This window comes from Sinohyriopsis cumingii, chromosome 3 (genome assembly GCF_028554795.1).
Source record: "Sinohyriopsis cumingii isolate HCF-2022 chromosome 3, ASM2855479v2, whole genome shotgun sequence".
Lineage (NCBI taxonomy): Eukaryota > Metazoa > Mollusca > Bivalvia > Unionida > Unionidae > Sinohyriopsis > Sinohyriopsis cumingii.
In genome coordinates, this window is record NC_142963.1 from 3163936 (window position 1) to 3181709 (window position 17774).

At 34.5% G+C, this 17774-nt stretch overlaps 2 protein-coding genes across 5 annotated transcripts in view; one reads left to right on the forward strand and one right to left on the reverse strand.

Moving 5' to 3' along the window:
- The window catches only part of LOC149802355 (sorting nexin-8-like), a 45893-nt gene extending 31385 nt beyond the window's left edge, over positions 1-14508 (reverse strand). For both annotated transcript variants that reach the window (XM_089951586.1, XM_089951585.1), the window contains exons 1-5: positions 14459-14508; positions 14220-14344; positions 6975-7107; positions 4739-4932; positions 2332-2449 (exon numbers count right to left, since the gene is read on the reverse strand). In XM_089951586.1, coding sequence (XP_089807712.1) covers positions 2332-2449; positions 4739-4932; positions 6975-7107; positions 14220-14344; positions 14459-14480 — 592 coding nt within the window. In that variant the 5' untranslated portion in view covers positions 14481-14508. The remainder of the gene's footprint in view (positions 1-2331; positions 2450-4738; positions 4933-6974; positions 7108-14219; positions 14345-14458) is intronic.
- A 186-nt stretch (positions 14509-14694) lies between these two features.
- LOC149802356 (uncharacterized) overlaps positions 14695-17774 on the forward strand; it is a 73737-nt gene continuing 70657 nt past the window's right edge. For all 3 annotated transcript variants that reach the window (XM_089951587.1, XM_089951588.1, XM_089951589.1), the window contains exons 1-2: positions 14695-15001; positions 17536-17589. In XM_089951587.1, the coding sequence (XP_089807713.1) occupies positions 14984-15001; positions 17536-17589 (72 nt within the window). In that variant the 5' untranslated portion in view covers positions 14695-14983. The remainder of the gene's footprint in view (positions 15002-17535; positions 17590-17774) is intronic.

Genomic DNA, 17774 nt, shown 5'->3' on the forward strand with positions numbered 1-17774 from the left:
AGGGTACCAAGACTAAAACAAGCTGATCATATGAAAGCTCACTTTCTCTGTAAGCACTAAGCATTTCAAGCAATAAGTAAAAAGTCGCACATGAAGGAATAAATTGTTGTAAAAAGTGTAAATAGTCGTCAGACATCCTCAGTTCAGAAGGAAAAGTGTAAAATGTCATCAAAGATCCTCAGCTTAGAAGGAAAAGTGTAAAATACCATCGGACATCCTAGGTTTAAAAGAAAAAGTGCAAAATGCCATCAGACATTCTTGGTTTAGAAGGAAAAGTGTCAAATGCCATCAGACATCCTAAGTTTAAAAGAAAAAGTGCAAATTGCCATCAGACATTCTTGGTTTTGAAGGAAAAGTGTCAAATGCCATCAGACATCCTAGGTTTAGAAGGAAAAGTGTAAAATGCCATCAGACATCCTAGGTTTAGAAGGAAAAGTGTCAAATGCCATCAGACATTCTTGGTTTAGAAGGAAAAGTGTCAAATGCCATCAGACATTCTTGGTTTAGAAGGAAAAGTGCAAAATGCCATTAGACATTCTTGGTTTAGAAGGAAAAGTGTAAAATGCCATCAGACATCCTTGGTTTAGAAGGAAAAGTGTCAAATGCCATCAAACATTCTTGGTTTAGAAGGAAAAGTGTAAAATGCCATCAGACATCCTAGGTTTAGAAGGAAAAGTGTAAAATGCCATCAGACATCCTAGGTTTAGAAGGAAAAGTGTCAAATGCCATCAGACATCCTTGGTTTAGAAGGAAAAGTGTCAAATGCCATCAGACATCCTTGGTTTGGAAGGAAAAGTGTCAAATGCCATCAAACATCCTAGGTTTAGAAGGAAAAGTGAAAGCATTACAGCTCTATGGTCTTAAATTAAGTAACAGAAAAGAGCAAAAACTAAAAAGTTTTGTAAAATTCACAAATAATTTATTTCCCTAAATTACAAAGTGAAAATTTAAAAAGAACTTACAATATTGTGAATTAAATCCCAAATAGTCATAAAAGTTGTATCACAAGTCCAAAGGTATAAAGTTCCAACTGAATTCCAGTGGTATTCCAATTAAATTCCAACACTGAATAGGTTGATGTGCCCATAGTCTCGAATATGCTAATATGGCAGTGGCCTGTAGTGTGGTTATGTGTGAAGTCTTTTGATGTATCACAATAATATAATCCAAACATGTTCTTCTCTGAAATCACTATAACTCCAAATTATTGTTCCAGTCCAAGAATATTATAGAAGAGCACTTTGTATTTCCATGAATAATAATTTGAATAAATAATTCCACCCAAATGAAATTCTGAACACAACAATAATACTGGATCCACTGAAGATATTAATATAAGAATGAGTAATTTCTCAAGTAAACAAGATTATACAAAGAGCTAAGTCACAAAAGTAGAACCAGGATGAGGGTCAAAAGGTCATTTAAAAAAACTTAGTTGTAAACAAGATAAAATATGTTACTAAAATTATAATAAAAAATATGGTTAACATCTGGTATAGTCTAGACCAAGTTTTCATGGGGGGGGGATTCCAACGTCCTAGACTCAGATTAAGATAAACATCTTTACTTCCATTGTTAATGATCCTAATATTTAATTCACAAAGAGAAATATCTAGCTATATATTCTGTTGTTTACAAATCAGTGTTGCTAGACAGATAAAACATGAAATGATTTTGGACAAGGTCAAGTCCAAAATACAATTATATATAACATTTAATCATGGAGAAGAAAAAAAAACTATACAAATTAAATACACATAACTGAAAGCAACTGGACTAAATGAAAATTAGGGACAGCCCATATCATCACTGGTGATAAATTTGATGTCAGAAAATTCATCTAAATATCATAAGCAGCAAGTTCTACAGAAAACGGAACTGACAGACAGACAGTGACAGTTACAGCCAGATGTTTTGCATCCCAGTTTTACTGGCAAGGTGGTTTTGCACCACAAATAACAGATATAAATTTTATTACAATGATTCCATAATATTGTTTTTTTTAAATAAAGATAATAAATATTTAATAATTAGTTATGTCTTACATACTTTTTTACTCACATCTGTTCGATTCCCATCGAGAAAGGCAAACCACTCTTATGGCAACTTTCCTGCTGCAGGAGGGATGGCCTTATATGTGGGGAACCATTGTATATCAATATAATACATCAATACTGTGTATTGCCAGATTCATACCACAGAAAATAAATATCTGACATTATCATGAGCCACAGTTTCATGCAGTAAAATATCTTTATAAATATTATGTGCCCTATAAGTACATACTCCTTGTGAGTTTCGTAGATGGTTTGGTACCTGATTTATACATACCTCCCATCATTTTCTTGGGTGGGAGTCTTGCAATCAGTCTGTATGGAAATCTCAACATCAGCAATTCATGGAATGCTAGAAAGTCATTATACCTCCTTAATACTGTTGATTTCTTTGCCTGAACAATGCAAAAACACACAATAATAAAATGATACGTAATAAAAGATATGAAGTGAATTATCCTGCAACTAAGAAAAAATCTCACATTAACTTTTTTATCTCCCCTGGCAATGGTCTCTAATCACAGCCCACATCCTAATCTAAGTATATATTCATGTATGATCAGTGATGAGCATAAATATATGGCACATATTTCAATAATACCAAGATATTTATAGTTCAGTCTCCAATTGTGAAAACTATAGCATGGATCATATTGGCATGCACATTAACCTTGAAACTGACTCTTTCAATGATCAAGAGGTGAAAATGTTGTGTCATTCATCAATGTGATTGATTTACAACTTTGGAAAAAGTTAACCTCATGACCTTGACTGAATTGCATCAAATTAACTTGCACCCAATCTTATGGTATTACATAACAATTCAGATGAAAGTCTACTTTGATCCCTTGCTTACAATGTGATGATTGGGATGTTATACAGGATACTGGGTCAATCATGATGATTTTATTTTCTTCTATAAGAAAAACAATAACATCTAAAATTCCTGTGTCAATGAATGACCTGCAGTAAAAATGTATTTAGCACTTGTGAACTTTTGTGCCAACACATTCTTAATCAAGAACATGGAACAATTAATAATTCTGGAATTTTAAACATTTAAATTATTCAAGGTTTGTCAATTATTTTAAAAACTATAAAACATTTGCTTTTTTGTTGTTAATATTACTGATACACTATATAATTTCTATACTTTAAACCTGCATAGTTTAAGCATATTTTTACATGTAATGTCTCTGATAGTTTTCCAAACTGTAGCAATGCACTTAAGTCAGTCAATACAAAAAGCTGCATTTAATTTCTTATGTATCAAAACATAAGCTGTCACTAATAAGATCACTCATTATGAGTTCATTTACAGCACATGTGGATCATGGACTATTCAAAGATAAGAAATGTTAAACAAAGAAATCTGATTGGTCTGGAAATCAAACATGCCTACTAATTGCTTACAGTCTCTGTAATGAATGTGTCACATGTACTGACTGGGTACAGGTAGAAACTGTGTGCTGAGCTGGAACCTAAAAAGCTGATGGATTTTATTTTCAGGGGTACATTTTTATACAGGTAATCTGATGAAAAATGATTTCTATTTCAGTCTGGTAACTAAATATATTTAGAAGCTAGCCTTCCTAGAATACATATAAAAGGTATATTTTATATATGCCAGACTAATCTAACAGTCCAATGCTGACCACAAGGATTAATGAAGATTAACAAAAAGAGGATTAACTAAGGAATACTTAGAAATAGTGATGTGAATTGTGTTTCATGGATGTAAAGCTCTATTAGCAATCCTGGAATATTTGATTTGCATCAATGGACAGATTACAATTATAAATGACACTGGGTAAATACAAAAATAGCTTATCAGAGAAAAAAGCAGCTTGTATTAACATGTAGCAATGATGCTACACCTCAATAAAGTAGTTTCATACAAATATTTACACTCATTTATATGTAAAAGTAACATATATTCATTTATAAGTTGAACCAAACTGCAAATAAAGATCATGATCTGTCATAGCATAATGTGCCTGCAGATCAGGGTATATGTTGCTTGTTCTACTGATTACTCCTAACAAACTGCACAGACCCACATCTGCCAGTGCATTTTGCGATGGTAGATCTGGGTCTGTGCAGTTTGCAGCTGGACTCAACTTATAAGTGAGTAAAAACATTTACTTGCTTTTTGGAAATTTTTAAATGGAGGGTCCATGGCACAGTAACTTTATTTTTGGAATTGCTATATAACTGAAGGGTGTTGTAATATAAGTGAGTGGTAACTGTCAAGATAACCAAATAACTTTAATAAATACTTAATCACAGCCTGGAGAAAATGCCATCTGTAGGATCTAAGGTCTGTATAATTCATATTATCACCATTTAACTGTAGATGAAAAATGAATATGGGATTTAAATAAATTCAGTAAATGAAAGCGCAAAGAGTATACAGATTACATCAAAACATGATACGATGGGCCTGAATAAGCAGGCTGGTAAAGTACTTGCTTTGCACCTCTTTATTTCTGGTCTGATCTATGATTTTCACAAGTCCAAGAGTAAGTGGTTAATAATTATACCTTGATGGTTTTCTTTCAGGTTCTCTGGTTTACATGATACTGAATGCACATTATGGGATTCTACGATCCATATATAAAAATAATTAAATGTATAAAACAGTCATCCATCACAACACTGATTAAATGACTTGGCTAACTCGCCTGACTAGTGACTTCATATTCAACATGCTTCAGAATGAGTCCTTTCTTCTCAGGAAGTAGCTCCACCTTAACAGTGTCCAGTTCCACCAGCTCCTGGTATGTAAAGCCAAGACAAGTGGGAGTCTTTTCCCTCCTCAGTCTTACACTTGTGGCCTTCAGCTCTGACAAATCGCCAAGCCTTGGTTTAGGGAGTTCTAAGAAGATAAAGGAAATTTTACTTCCTGTCTAGTCTAATTTATCTGAACTAAAGCAAAATGGCACAAAACATTTCTCACTTAAAACAACACTTTAAGAAAAATTGCTTGTTATGACTCTGACATTCTGATTTTGAAATGTCTGAAGTATACATGTTATCCATTTATTAATTTGATCCTATGAGCATCTGTTTATTGTCTAACCAACATGACATGGAGACCATCATGTAATGTGTTATGGTTGTGGTAATTATTAGCTGGATGTGTATAATCAACAATACTGTCCATGAGGCCAAACAAAAACATGTTTGTTTCTGGCCAGTCAAATGTCCTTGTTTCTCACTGCCAACACTAGTAAAAAAATGACCTGCAAACTAATTTCACAACCAGTGCAATAGGAAACATTTTTTCTTGGCCTGGTACTGTTAAAATGTGTTCTGATGATTCTAATACTAATTAATACATATAAGCAGTTTTACAAATAAAGTTTGATTTCACCAATAATAATTTGTTATAAGTACAGTACATGATCTACATTGCAAAGTATATTACATACCATCTTTTTATCTCACAGATGGGTAAATCTAATTTTAATGATGACTTCATCAGATAAATGTAAGTGTAGCAGAATATAGGTACAGCTCCATGACGATGTATATACTGTTACAAGTATATGGCCTTAAACTAATTAACAGAAAAGCGCAAAAACCAAGAAATTTTGTAAAGTTCAAAATAAAGTTCAAAATAGAATTAAAATTAAAATACAAAGTGAAAAAAGTAAAAATAACTTACTGTGTGATGAATGAAATTCTAAATAGACCTAAAGTTCTGTCACAAGTCCAAAAGTATTGAGTAATTCAAATGAATTCCAGTGGTATTCCAAATAAAGTTCTATCTATTGTGCTGATGTGCCAATAGTCTAGATATATCACAATGATATAATAAAAAGTGCCTTTAAATGAATTAAGTTTCCAAAACAGCTACAAAATCCAAAAATCTGAGTTATTTGTAATTCCAATGAATAACTGAAATAAATAAACAAATGATTTCAAATGATCACAACTAAATTCCTCCTCTAAGCCTGATGTTTATCCTAGGAGTAACTAACTGTCAGTAAATCACCTGGTGTAAAAAATAAAAAATAGTTACAAAACCAGAATGAGAGTTTAATATCCATTCTAGATCAATCTACGCTTGTCAACAAAGTCAAGTACTTAAGCAGCCAGCCAATCAGGAACTAGGTCACCATGACTCTTCAAGAAAACCCAATACTTGCAGTCAAATCACATCAAAATGTTTACATGGTATCTTGAAACTATGTAATGTGTTTATCAAAATGAACCAACAATCATAATGAAAATTAGTATTTAATGTTATTTACTAAATGACCCTTACACTATATAATCATGAAAATTAACACACATAATAGAAATATACATGCAAGGAAGGAGTCCTGGATTCCAATTTTTTAAATCCAAGTGAGGACTCTAATAACATCAACTGCTAATGAAGAACATGAATCATTCATTCAAACCTAGGTCAACCACTGAAATATCATTTTGCTCCTCACATTAAAGCACAAATACATGCCCAAGGCCAAATGGGCCAGAATGTTTTTGTTTTTTTTGTGTTATGTAAAGTTACTTATTCCTAAATAAGGAATATCCGGCAGCCCATATAGGACCTCTCAAAATTATATCATGAACTACTTTAATTGGTATTTAAATTTGTCATTAAAACAAAATTCATAATTAAGACATCAAAATGATGCAATTCTACTTTCTTCCAGCCAATTATATGTTGAAAATATAAATATATCAATGGCTCACTCCAACCAGTCTAGTCAGGAAAGTAATTTCAACCTGTAACTTAATACCACTCAAGTGTACTGATGGGAGGTGTTGCTAAATATTACACAACCAATGAGTACTAAAGATCATTACAACAACAAAAGCTTTACTAAGTCCACACATGGGAAAGTTTTAAGGAGACAAGACTTGTACACTTCATGATAAAAGCCAAATAGTTGCATATATATATACCTTGGCCCGAATATGACTCCAGTACTTTATCATTGATGGTCTTCCCCTGTTGTGCTAAAGCTGTCAAAGCCAGTGCCTTGTATAATCCATTTCTTGTAAGGTAACCCTGCTTAGTATCAACTGCATCCCAGATCTAAAATATATAAAAAAATCCCATGAAGTCAACAGTAAAGCAATGTTAAATACACAGACAAGCCTTGAAATGACAAGCACCAACAGACTTTGTAAAACTGATCTGCAGTGAGAGATGGACTGATTTGAAAGGACAAGTTTGCTTAACAATTCAATTATTTAATAATAAAAAACCATGCATATGTAAATACAAATAATCAAAGGAATAAGGGTGACCCAAAGTTGCTATTTTCTTAACATACCTGCCACACAGATGGCAGCTCAGTCTCATATGGTGGCATGGATAGGGGTGGTCAAATGAGAGGGAATCAAGAGTAACTGATTTTCATAATGAATTATGTTGTTGGCTTAACTTCGCTTGCGAAGATCAGGAAGGGGTATGTCCATGTTTATTGCACGCGTGCTGGTGGCTGACGAGCCCTATAAGTGACAGGCATGTCTGTCCACAGAGGCTGCAGGGGAATGTCTGGGTTGTGGTGGGTGCTGCCAATGGTTCCCGGTTTTTTCTTCACCATCGTTTTACCTTAAAGATGGTCCGTCTGTTTTGTTCAAAAGTGCCAGCAGCCTGGTGAACTGAACGTAGCCAGCTTTCACAGTCAGCAGCTTGTGATGCCCATTGGTGGTGACCGATGCCACAGGTGGTAAAGGTCTTTTTCAAGGTGTCATTTATATCTCTTTCGAAGTGCCCCTCTATCATGGTGGCCAGTTGACAGCTCACCATACAGTGCGATCTTTGGCAGGTGACGATCCTCCATCCTGGACACATAATCTATTTTTAACAGGATGTTTATTTTACCAAGGTTTCATGTTTACACAATATATAAATTTTCAGTATTGATTATGTAAAATAAAATGAAGCCCTATTGTCTGATATTCCCCACACAAGTTAGCAATGGGCCATTTCACTAAGCATGCTTCTGTAAAACTGTACAAGGTCACAATAAGCTAATACCCTCACAACCTTAATATCATGTCAATTTCACTTACTCAAAATTCCTTCCAAAAGAAAAAGACATAATTAATAAAGCTCTTGCTTACAATCAAACTAATTCAAGATCTTGATAATACAAACCAATTTACCAATTTTTACCAAAATTGGATGATAAATATGGTTTTGCATGAGCAGATCTCACTTCTTATGGAACCTGTCGATCTAAAGAATACAATGATATAACCCTATTTAGCGAGTCTGAGGAAAATCCAATCTAAATTAGGTTTCCAGAGTGGCAACAAGCTCAGCCAATAAAAAGATTACCTTATGTGTAGATCTTGCTAGCAATCAAACTCATCAATCTTGATGTTATATGACTATTTAAGAACTCTGATCACAGTCATTAGAGTGCTGATATGCTCTGCCAGTCTGATACAAGATCATCTCAATTATATGTGTAGATCTTCCTCATTATCAAACCTTCCTAAGTTTCATCATAGTCGTTGCTTAAGGTTTTGTGTGTGTGTGTGTGTGCATGCATGTGTGTTTGTTGACAAACCCAGTGAACAAATCACTTACAATAAGGCATGGACTCAATCCTGAAATATAGTGAGGGAAGGGATGAAAAACTACATTTAATGATGTATTAGTTATCTGTTGCTATTGTATAGCTATTACTTTTCTTGGAGGAAAATACCACAATCGAATGACAAAAATACAATTCTCCCATTAGGGTAAAGCAGAAGCTAAAGTACCTCACCCCTGCACAACAACCCCATTCACACTTGGCATGTATGTCAGTGTCTCTTCATTAACTTGGTGGGAGATCAGTTCTGGGAGATAGGAAGAAACCAGGCAATAGCAACAAGTAAGCACCATATAACATTGCTTTTAAGTTAACCTTTTTTTTACTGAAAATTTAATACATGCAGAGTAGGGGTCATCTTATAAGCACAAAATACCAAAAAAAACAATAATCTCAGGGTAATGTTGGAAACTAAAGATGTTTGCAGTATACAAAAGTAACTGAATTCATATATTTTAATGTTTCTATGCTAATATTCCTGTTCAGAAATATGTATATGGTATGACTGTGTTTATCCATTTCATGACAGTATTCATTATACAATACTTGTATCTGCAGTTATTTGGACTTTAAAATACTAAAGGTAAATTAAATAATACCCACCATAAAGTGAAAATGTCTGCCAATGTTTTTTACCATGGGCATTTACCAGAAAGTACAGTAATTAGCTTTCAGTTTTACTGTGTTTAACGAAAAACAATGTTGATTTCAGTTGTAACTTCCTTTTCCATACATTAGATTTTAATACACAAGTGATATTTCTCAAGTTATCTGAAAGTGCATGTGACCCAATAAGCCCTTGGCTTGCACAGGCAGCACGCACTAGTTGTCAAGATGACAACATTTTTGAGTGATTCACAAATTCAGCAGTTTTAAATCTTCTAGTGAATGTTTGACTTTAATCACATCTTAGCTTGGGAAGGCAGCACCCTCTTTATTTTCCCATATGACAACCCTTTGATAGAGCCACGTGTCTGATACTTGGTCAGTGTCAAGTAACATAGGATGGTTATTTGAACTCCTTGTGGTCTTCCTGCACAAATGACGTGTTCAGTTGCTGCCTTTAATAGATTTCACAGACTATATGATTAAAGAGTTACTTACAGAAAGCAGTCTGTACATAAGCACCAGCATATGACACTAAGGCAGAGGAAATAGTTGGATGATATTATACAATGACTGGACCGTGACAATTTACAATGACTAGAAGATAATGGAGGATTTCAGAACTTTACCAGACACTAAGGATGAATCCTTTGACTTTGTACCAGATTACAGTAGATAGAAACCTTTATAGGATACACTGAATAAAAAAATTGTGGACTTAACATTCATTGTTTATTTGTAAGACATGTGGAAATAGTATATTACAGGATATTGTAATCATTCTGAACTTTTTTTTATGCCATCCTGTTATATTACCTATTTATATTTATGGATACATGGATTTAAAATGTAAAAGATTATGATCTTTAATGAATTTAATTAGGAAGATGTTGTTGTGAATTTATTTGTGACATGTTCCATTTAATAATGTAATTGTATTTTACACTGCCTCTGTTGATATTCTTCATGTTTATCTGTCCTTCTGTCTATCCATATATCCTGTTTTTTTTTGTTTTTTTTATACAAATTGCAACTTTGACTCACTGTTAACAAGTCAACCCACCCGATGGACCTGACTTACAAAATACACTCTGACTTACAGAAGTATCAAGAAAATGACATTTTGTAGCCCTAAAAAAAGAGGGGTCAGGATCAACTTATAGTCAAATCGACTTATAAGTGAGTATATATGGTATTACCACATTAAAATTAATTGTACCCCCTCCCCCCAACTACATTTTAATATCAGTAACACCATATCTGTTGCTATTGCATAGCTGAATTTGTCAGTTTGGTAGAAGGGTGATGATTCCACAGCTGTTGAATAAAAAACAAACATATGGAATACTCATCCACACAGAAGAGTAGGAGACTATCATGGGACGGAATCTGCATGTACAATATTTTGAGTGATGATGAAAGAAAGGTCCCTGTTAGTAAGGGACAGGTAACCTCTCTTGATAATTCATGCAATCCACTTAGAAATGCTTTCTTTTCTCTTTATAGGCTGCCCAGTAAAAACATAGAGTTCTAACTGGACATAAAAGTCCATCTTGCTCATCCCCAGAATAGATACAGGTGAGACTGGAGATCTCAACTGGGAAAAGAGCAACCAAAGAAAGCTGCAGTAAAGAAACTGATTCATATTTCCCAATGATACAACCCTGCTCTATGGATAATGCATGAAGCTTGCTCCTTTGTCTCACAGGTGCTAAGACAAGTAATAAAACTGTCTTGATGGTAAGGTTCTCAAGGGAGGCTTCACCCAAGGGTTTGGGGGATATTTAGAGACCATAAGACACAAGAGAGATTCCATTTAGGTACTAGAGAATGAGACACTGGTCTTTGCCATTCGAAATACCTCATTAGGTCTGCTAAGGGAGAATCCATCCTGATCTTCTCTCTTAATAGCAGAAAATGATCATTAAGTTTCAAATGGGAAAAGAAGGACCCTCCGCACTCACAGGGAGACAGGAATGACTGACACATTTTCCACCACAATAAAAATAAACAATGAAATCACAAAACTGCTTTGATGTAATCCAATGCCGACCCAGATCATCTTGTTACAGTGTGATTTGCTGCCCCCTACCCACAGCCCACTACCCACAGGTAAACCTGTAATGATGTTCATGGGACTGTAGTGCTTGCCATAACCACTGTATCAATTCACCCACTGAAATCCCTTGTTACTATTATTAGTCTGGGTAATTCCTGTTCCTGGCTTTTCTACCATAGAGGCACCAGCCATCTTTCATATGTATAAAATGTTGACAACAAAGAACATGTTTTGCTTTAAATGCAATTAACCTGAATATGTTCTTATACTTTCACCTGAGTATGCTTGAAAACGTGTTATGTCTTGTACCTTCCACAACTGTTCAATTTTATAGGAAATTAAAGCGCATCAATGGACTATACAAATGTCCAACTGTGCATACAGTGGACTGTATCACAATATTCCCATGCTTCTTTGATAGTGCAGCAATAACATGGATGAAACTCAGTTTAAAATAGGTCATGTGACCATGCATGTACTGAAGATAAAAGGTAAATCATCCCTTAAATGCCAGCTGAGATAAAGGGATGAAGATAATTCAAGATATATGTAGCCTTAAATCAAGGTCAAGATAATACAGGAGCCTGGGTCATTACAGGTCATGACATTTATCATGGTAATGTTTACAAAATAGTATATGCTGGTATCATTTCCAGGTAAGTATGCTCAAGTCATACCAATTTGAATCTGTTTTCTGTTGGTATTTTTTTGTGTGATTATAGCTAGATTTGTTGTATGAATTTAGTGATGGTAGTAGTGGTGTGTGTGTGTGTCTACTCTATAATGAACATTATTGGTTTTCTCCTATATTTACCTTACTTGGAAATATCTCTAAACCAGAATTAAACAGCAAATGTCTACAATCTACACTGAAGTAAAATGGTAGGTGATAACCATTTACATAAAGGATGGCTGTGCAGATCAACTTGTGCTCCACAATACCATACAAAATCAAATTCTGTTCCATAAAATAATACCATACAAAATCAAAATGTGGCACTGCTTAAAATATGGCACCTTTGTTTATCAACTCGTTACATTTATTTAATACAGGTACTCATGATCTGAAATTCTGGGGCCACAGTGAAACACTAAAATGGTATAAAATATTTATGAAGTGATCATTTTTTAAGTTTCTATGCTTAGGGACATTTATCTGGTGCTTTTTGTGAATTCTTTACTTAAAATATGGATGACAGTAATTGGGTGTACCACACATTACACAAAGCATTGGTTAATTTAATAATAATGCTGACAACAATTTCTTTAAACTGCATGATTCAACTTTCAAAATCATGTTTATGTACACAACGATTGAGGAGTTGCATTAAAAAAAAAATAATTAAAAAACATTTCAACCTAATGAGCTGTTATACAAGATTTTCTATATAGATACTACACGTATTATATCTTCTGCAATATCATTTAACTAGCAACTTCTACATGGCAATTTAGCATCCACCTCTGATGCGTGAGGTCGCAGGTTCAAGCCCCTACAGAGAAATACCAAAGACTTTTAAAAATGGTACTAACAACTGCCTCGCTTGGCACTCAGCATTAAGAGGTTACTGTTAGAACTGGTCGGCCTGGTGTCAGGATAATGTAACTGGGTGGGGCATCATGCTACATGCCTGTGGCATGATGTCCCAGTGCTAAACATCACTATAACCTGTCACATTGCAGACATTGTAGCGATATGACTGAAAGATTGTTAAAGCTACATTAAAAATCTGAATCACACACACACACTACATGGCAATTTCATCTTGTGATCATGTCTTCAGATCAATGGATGCTTCTTTATGACAACATCTACTTGTATTTTGTTGTTGTTAAACCTAAGATTTAACACATTTTGCATTTCATATTTCTAGTGAGATTACACAGATTCAGTCTCCACCATAATACACCTTGACGAAATAATGAGTACAGAACTTAATATAAATCAAAATAATTGGGTCTGCTCTGAAATGGTATTATCTCTATAACCTGAATGTGACTCATACATTCATGATTGTAAATCTGACTATAGCCTGACTATACATCCCCGTTTGTTTGTACCCTCCTTCCGATTTCAATAATGGAAACCTTTAATGTGATAAAAAGTGCAAGGAACTTAGTCAATTCATTCAATGATTTACAATTTCTAACCTGACTGTGAGTAGCGTGTATCTAACACCGTCATCGTCTGCACGTTTCACGCTTAACGGAAGTTTTCAATATAAATGACAGACATGCTCGAGATCCATTTCCAGCTCCTGGACAAGTCCATTTCCAGCAATGGGTGTGTGCACGATTACAAATGTATGTACATATGTCATCTGTGTCCGATATTTACAATGTCAAATCTAGCAAAGGTAAAGAATGACAACAACAAATTTGCCTTTCACGTGGAGTTAAGAAGAGGTTTAATTTCTATGTTCATGTGTGCAAAGGGAAATAATTCCAAACTCTCAACATAATTGTAATTTATGGAATTATCCAGCAGTTACCGAATAGGATTAACTATGTCATTACGTTGTCTGATGGAAATAATCTAGCCCATAGTGTACGCAATATGACGCCGTTTTAGTATGGAACCGTATTAGTATGGAACGTCCGTTAAGTATGAAAGGTGCAGGGATGCCAGTATTAGTGCCATTCTGGTCACAGTCAGGTTATAAATTAAAAATCAATTGACTTAGTTCTGTGCACTTTTTATCACATTAAACGTTTTCATTATTGAAATCGGTAGGTGGGTGCAAACAAACGGGTATGTATAGTCAGACTATAGTACCCGATTAAGACTTAGCCACCATTTTCCGTTGACACGCCCACAAATTCGCTAATATAGTGCGGCTGCTGATTACATATTTGGCGCACTGAAGGTCTAGAAAATTAGTTTATTTTACTCTCTGTTCTTGCAATAGTTCGGGCAGAAATCAGCCTCACCTGTATCGCCGTTTGTCTGGGAAGGTTGGACTGGACTAACAGCTGCACAAACATATCCTGGTCAACATGTTCTTGATTGGGACACACTATCTCGTATACCTCCCGATAAAATGGTGGGACCGACCCTGACAATTAAATAAAAGTTTCATACATAATAAATAAACCTGTATAATTCCCAAAGAATGACAAAATGACGTAAATAGAAAAAAATAATGGTAATGTGTTGACATCGAACTTACCGAAAGTAAGGTCGGTCGACATTTTGGCCTGATCATGTGACTAACCTCTATTTATCCGATATAATCTCAAATCATGATCTTTTGTGAATAAAGTATTCAGGCTCCAAAATGTGCAATAAAAAGTAATAAGTTACATTACTTATGTATTATGTTTCTTTTTTTATTCTAAGTATTTGTATTTATATAAAAGTGACCAAAAATTCAAATCTTTAATTTTTCATTGAGACTATGAAGAGTATCATGGTTGCATTGTTTACTGTGATAATCTATCATCAACGAGTTCATTGGCTCCTCACCCACCAACCTTCATGATTGACAGTGCTAACATATAACTGTACTTGATATTTAGAATGTTATAAATTTAATATTTTGTGATTAAATCGGTATTTCTAGCAAGTGCATGCTGTAAAACTCATCTGTGTGTGGGAAAGCAATCATGTTGAGACAACACTGCTTTCAACTGCAGTGACGAAAATTGGATATAAAAAGCATGATTGTTGATGATTTATAACTTGATTATCGTAAATGCCAGGAAAGCAAAAGGTAATGTATATTTAAGCTATGATTTATTAAAAATGTAGAATGTGCCAAACCTTCACCTCGCACCCACACTATGATATGCTTTGTGTTTAATGGCATTTTGTAATTGAACTTACAATTCACTTTATCATGCCGAATAAATGGAAAATAAGTAGCTTCTCGAAGACAAAGTGTCAAGTGTGACTGCGTCAACGTATTTAGTGAATCAGCCATCAGTCAGTTGTGACAAAAGGGCTTGCTGTTGATGATTACATTTGGAGGTGGAATCAGACCTTCAGTATTACATCAGATATGGAATTAAAAAAAGGGATGATAATTTTGCTAATGACGTAGATGGCATGCAGATCCAAATGAGCATGTTCCTCTGTTGTCCATTGTCTGTCATATCCAAATGAGCATGTTCCTCTCTTGTCCATTGTCTGTCATATCCAAATGAGCATGTTCCTCTCTTGTCCATTGTCTGTCAGATCCAAATGAGCATGTTCCTGTCTTGTCCATTGTCAGATCCAAATGAGCATGTTCCTCTCTTGTCCATTGCCTGTCAGATCCAAGTGAGCATTTTTCTCTGTTGTCCATTGTCTGTTACATCCAAATGAGCATGTTCCTCTTTTGTCCATTGTGTCAGATCCAAATGAGCATGTTCCTCTTGTCCATTGTCAGATCCAAATGAGCATGTTCCTCTGTTGTCCATTGTCTGTCAGATCCAAATGAGCATGTTCCTCTTGTCCATTTTCTGTCAGATCCAAATGAGCATGTTCTTCTCTTGTTCATTTTCTGTCAGTTGTGCATCATCTGTTCACATATACTATTTATAACATTTTCTCAAAGAATTAGACCAAATTTGAAAGAAAGCAGCATGACATGAAGTTCTTTCATATTTGTTCAGATGATGCTGATCCAACATCAGATATGGCCACTATCACCAAACATTAAAAACTGGTAAGTTTAAAAAACGACCTAAAAAACTGTTCAACAGCATTTAACCAAACTTGGCTGAAAGTATCCTCATACCAAGGTCCACCATGAAATGTGGACATTATTACTGAAAATTGAAGGAAAAGAAAACTTGAAATGATTTATTCTCAAAAACTTTTCAACAGCATTTCACCGGATTTAAAGGAAAGCATTATATAGCAGATAAGGCTGTATAGTGATGCTGATCAGACATCATACATCAACACCTACTAAAAACAGAAAAACCTAAAATTCCTTCTTTAGCTGAATAGAATATGACCCAATTTGACAGCATTCAAAAACATGTTACTTAAGTAGGAGCCGTTGAATGAGAGGTTTATCTACTTTTAGTGATTTTTATCAATATTTTATAACTAAGAGCAAAGAACCCCATGACTTTAAATAATATCCTTAGACATTCATTAGTTCATGCAGACTGATGGTGATACTGGGCAACTGCAGCACCCTTGGATATTAGCATCAATGGCCTCCATGTTATGGCTTTAGGAACAGAGTCATGGGGTAATGTTGGCTGTATAAATGACTTGCTCTTTGTATCTTGAGAAAGTGATTCAGTGCCTAGAAAATAAAATAAATCACACCAGCATCAATAGACATTGTAGCAGTTTTGTACTCCAAGCTTTTGTTTTCCTACTCGAGTTTCAAAACACATGAATTTACATCCACAGGCTGACATTCTTTATTTCTACTATCATGGTAAGCGATATCAGGCCAACTCTACATGTATTAATGTTTATTATTTTTTTATGTGTTTCTTATTTAAAGGAGCCAGTGAATACTTACTGCTGAACTTATTTTTTTCAAATCAATGCGGATGATTATCTCATTAAATCTACACTACTACATTGTAGCTTTACTGAGGCCTTGCTGCTAGTGTTACCAGTATGATAGCAAGTTATGACCCAGGTTTTGTAATTGCCTAGGCCATCTGTGATAAACACAGTGTGAGTAGACATTTTGTTTTATGGTTATTGGCCTATTCAACCTACAAGACTAAGAATGTGTCTTCCCTCACATTTTAGGGTATTGTCAAATTCTTTGACCCTATAGTCAGTGATACAGAACAAGAAGAACATTGCTTTCTGCCTAATGCAAAGTGAAATTTTATAACAAAAAGTGACTTTTTTTCTCTCACTCTAGTCAACTTTTTTCACCCAAGTTGCCCCTAAGGACAATTTCTACCAAGTATAACTACTCCTTATAGATATGATTTGTCAATCGTCCATTCTATGAAGAGTTTTCCAAATTATGAAGGAATCAATATATGCAGGCACAATCCAATACATGCACACATTTGGGGACAAGAAGATCACATGATACATATATCCTTGAAAAGCACTTAAAGAGAGATCAGTATCAAGTGCATCAAATTCTTGTGAATGGAAGAATGTTATCAGCACTTGTGCCTAACTTTCATGAAAAGTGCTTCCCATCACATTTATAAAATAAAACTATAAAAATTAATTCATTTATGTCATACATTAGTTTTTTTCTCTTTTTGGCTACAAGAAATTTTTGTGTAAGTTGCATACAATAAAGAAATTTATTTTTGTTCTTTTCAGTCCATGGATAATGATGAATATGAATCAGATGACCTTGAAAATACAGAGACATTGGTAGGTGTGGATAGTCATTACTAGACAGCTAGCATACCTTACCTTATTTTATGCATGTTTTCAGATGAAAGAAATAGTTACTTTTCTTCTGCATCAAAAGTTATTGAAATATTGTATCCATTGTCAGAAGAAAAAAACATATAAATGAAAATCCAAGCCAATTGGAAATGGTGATGATGTGCCTC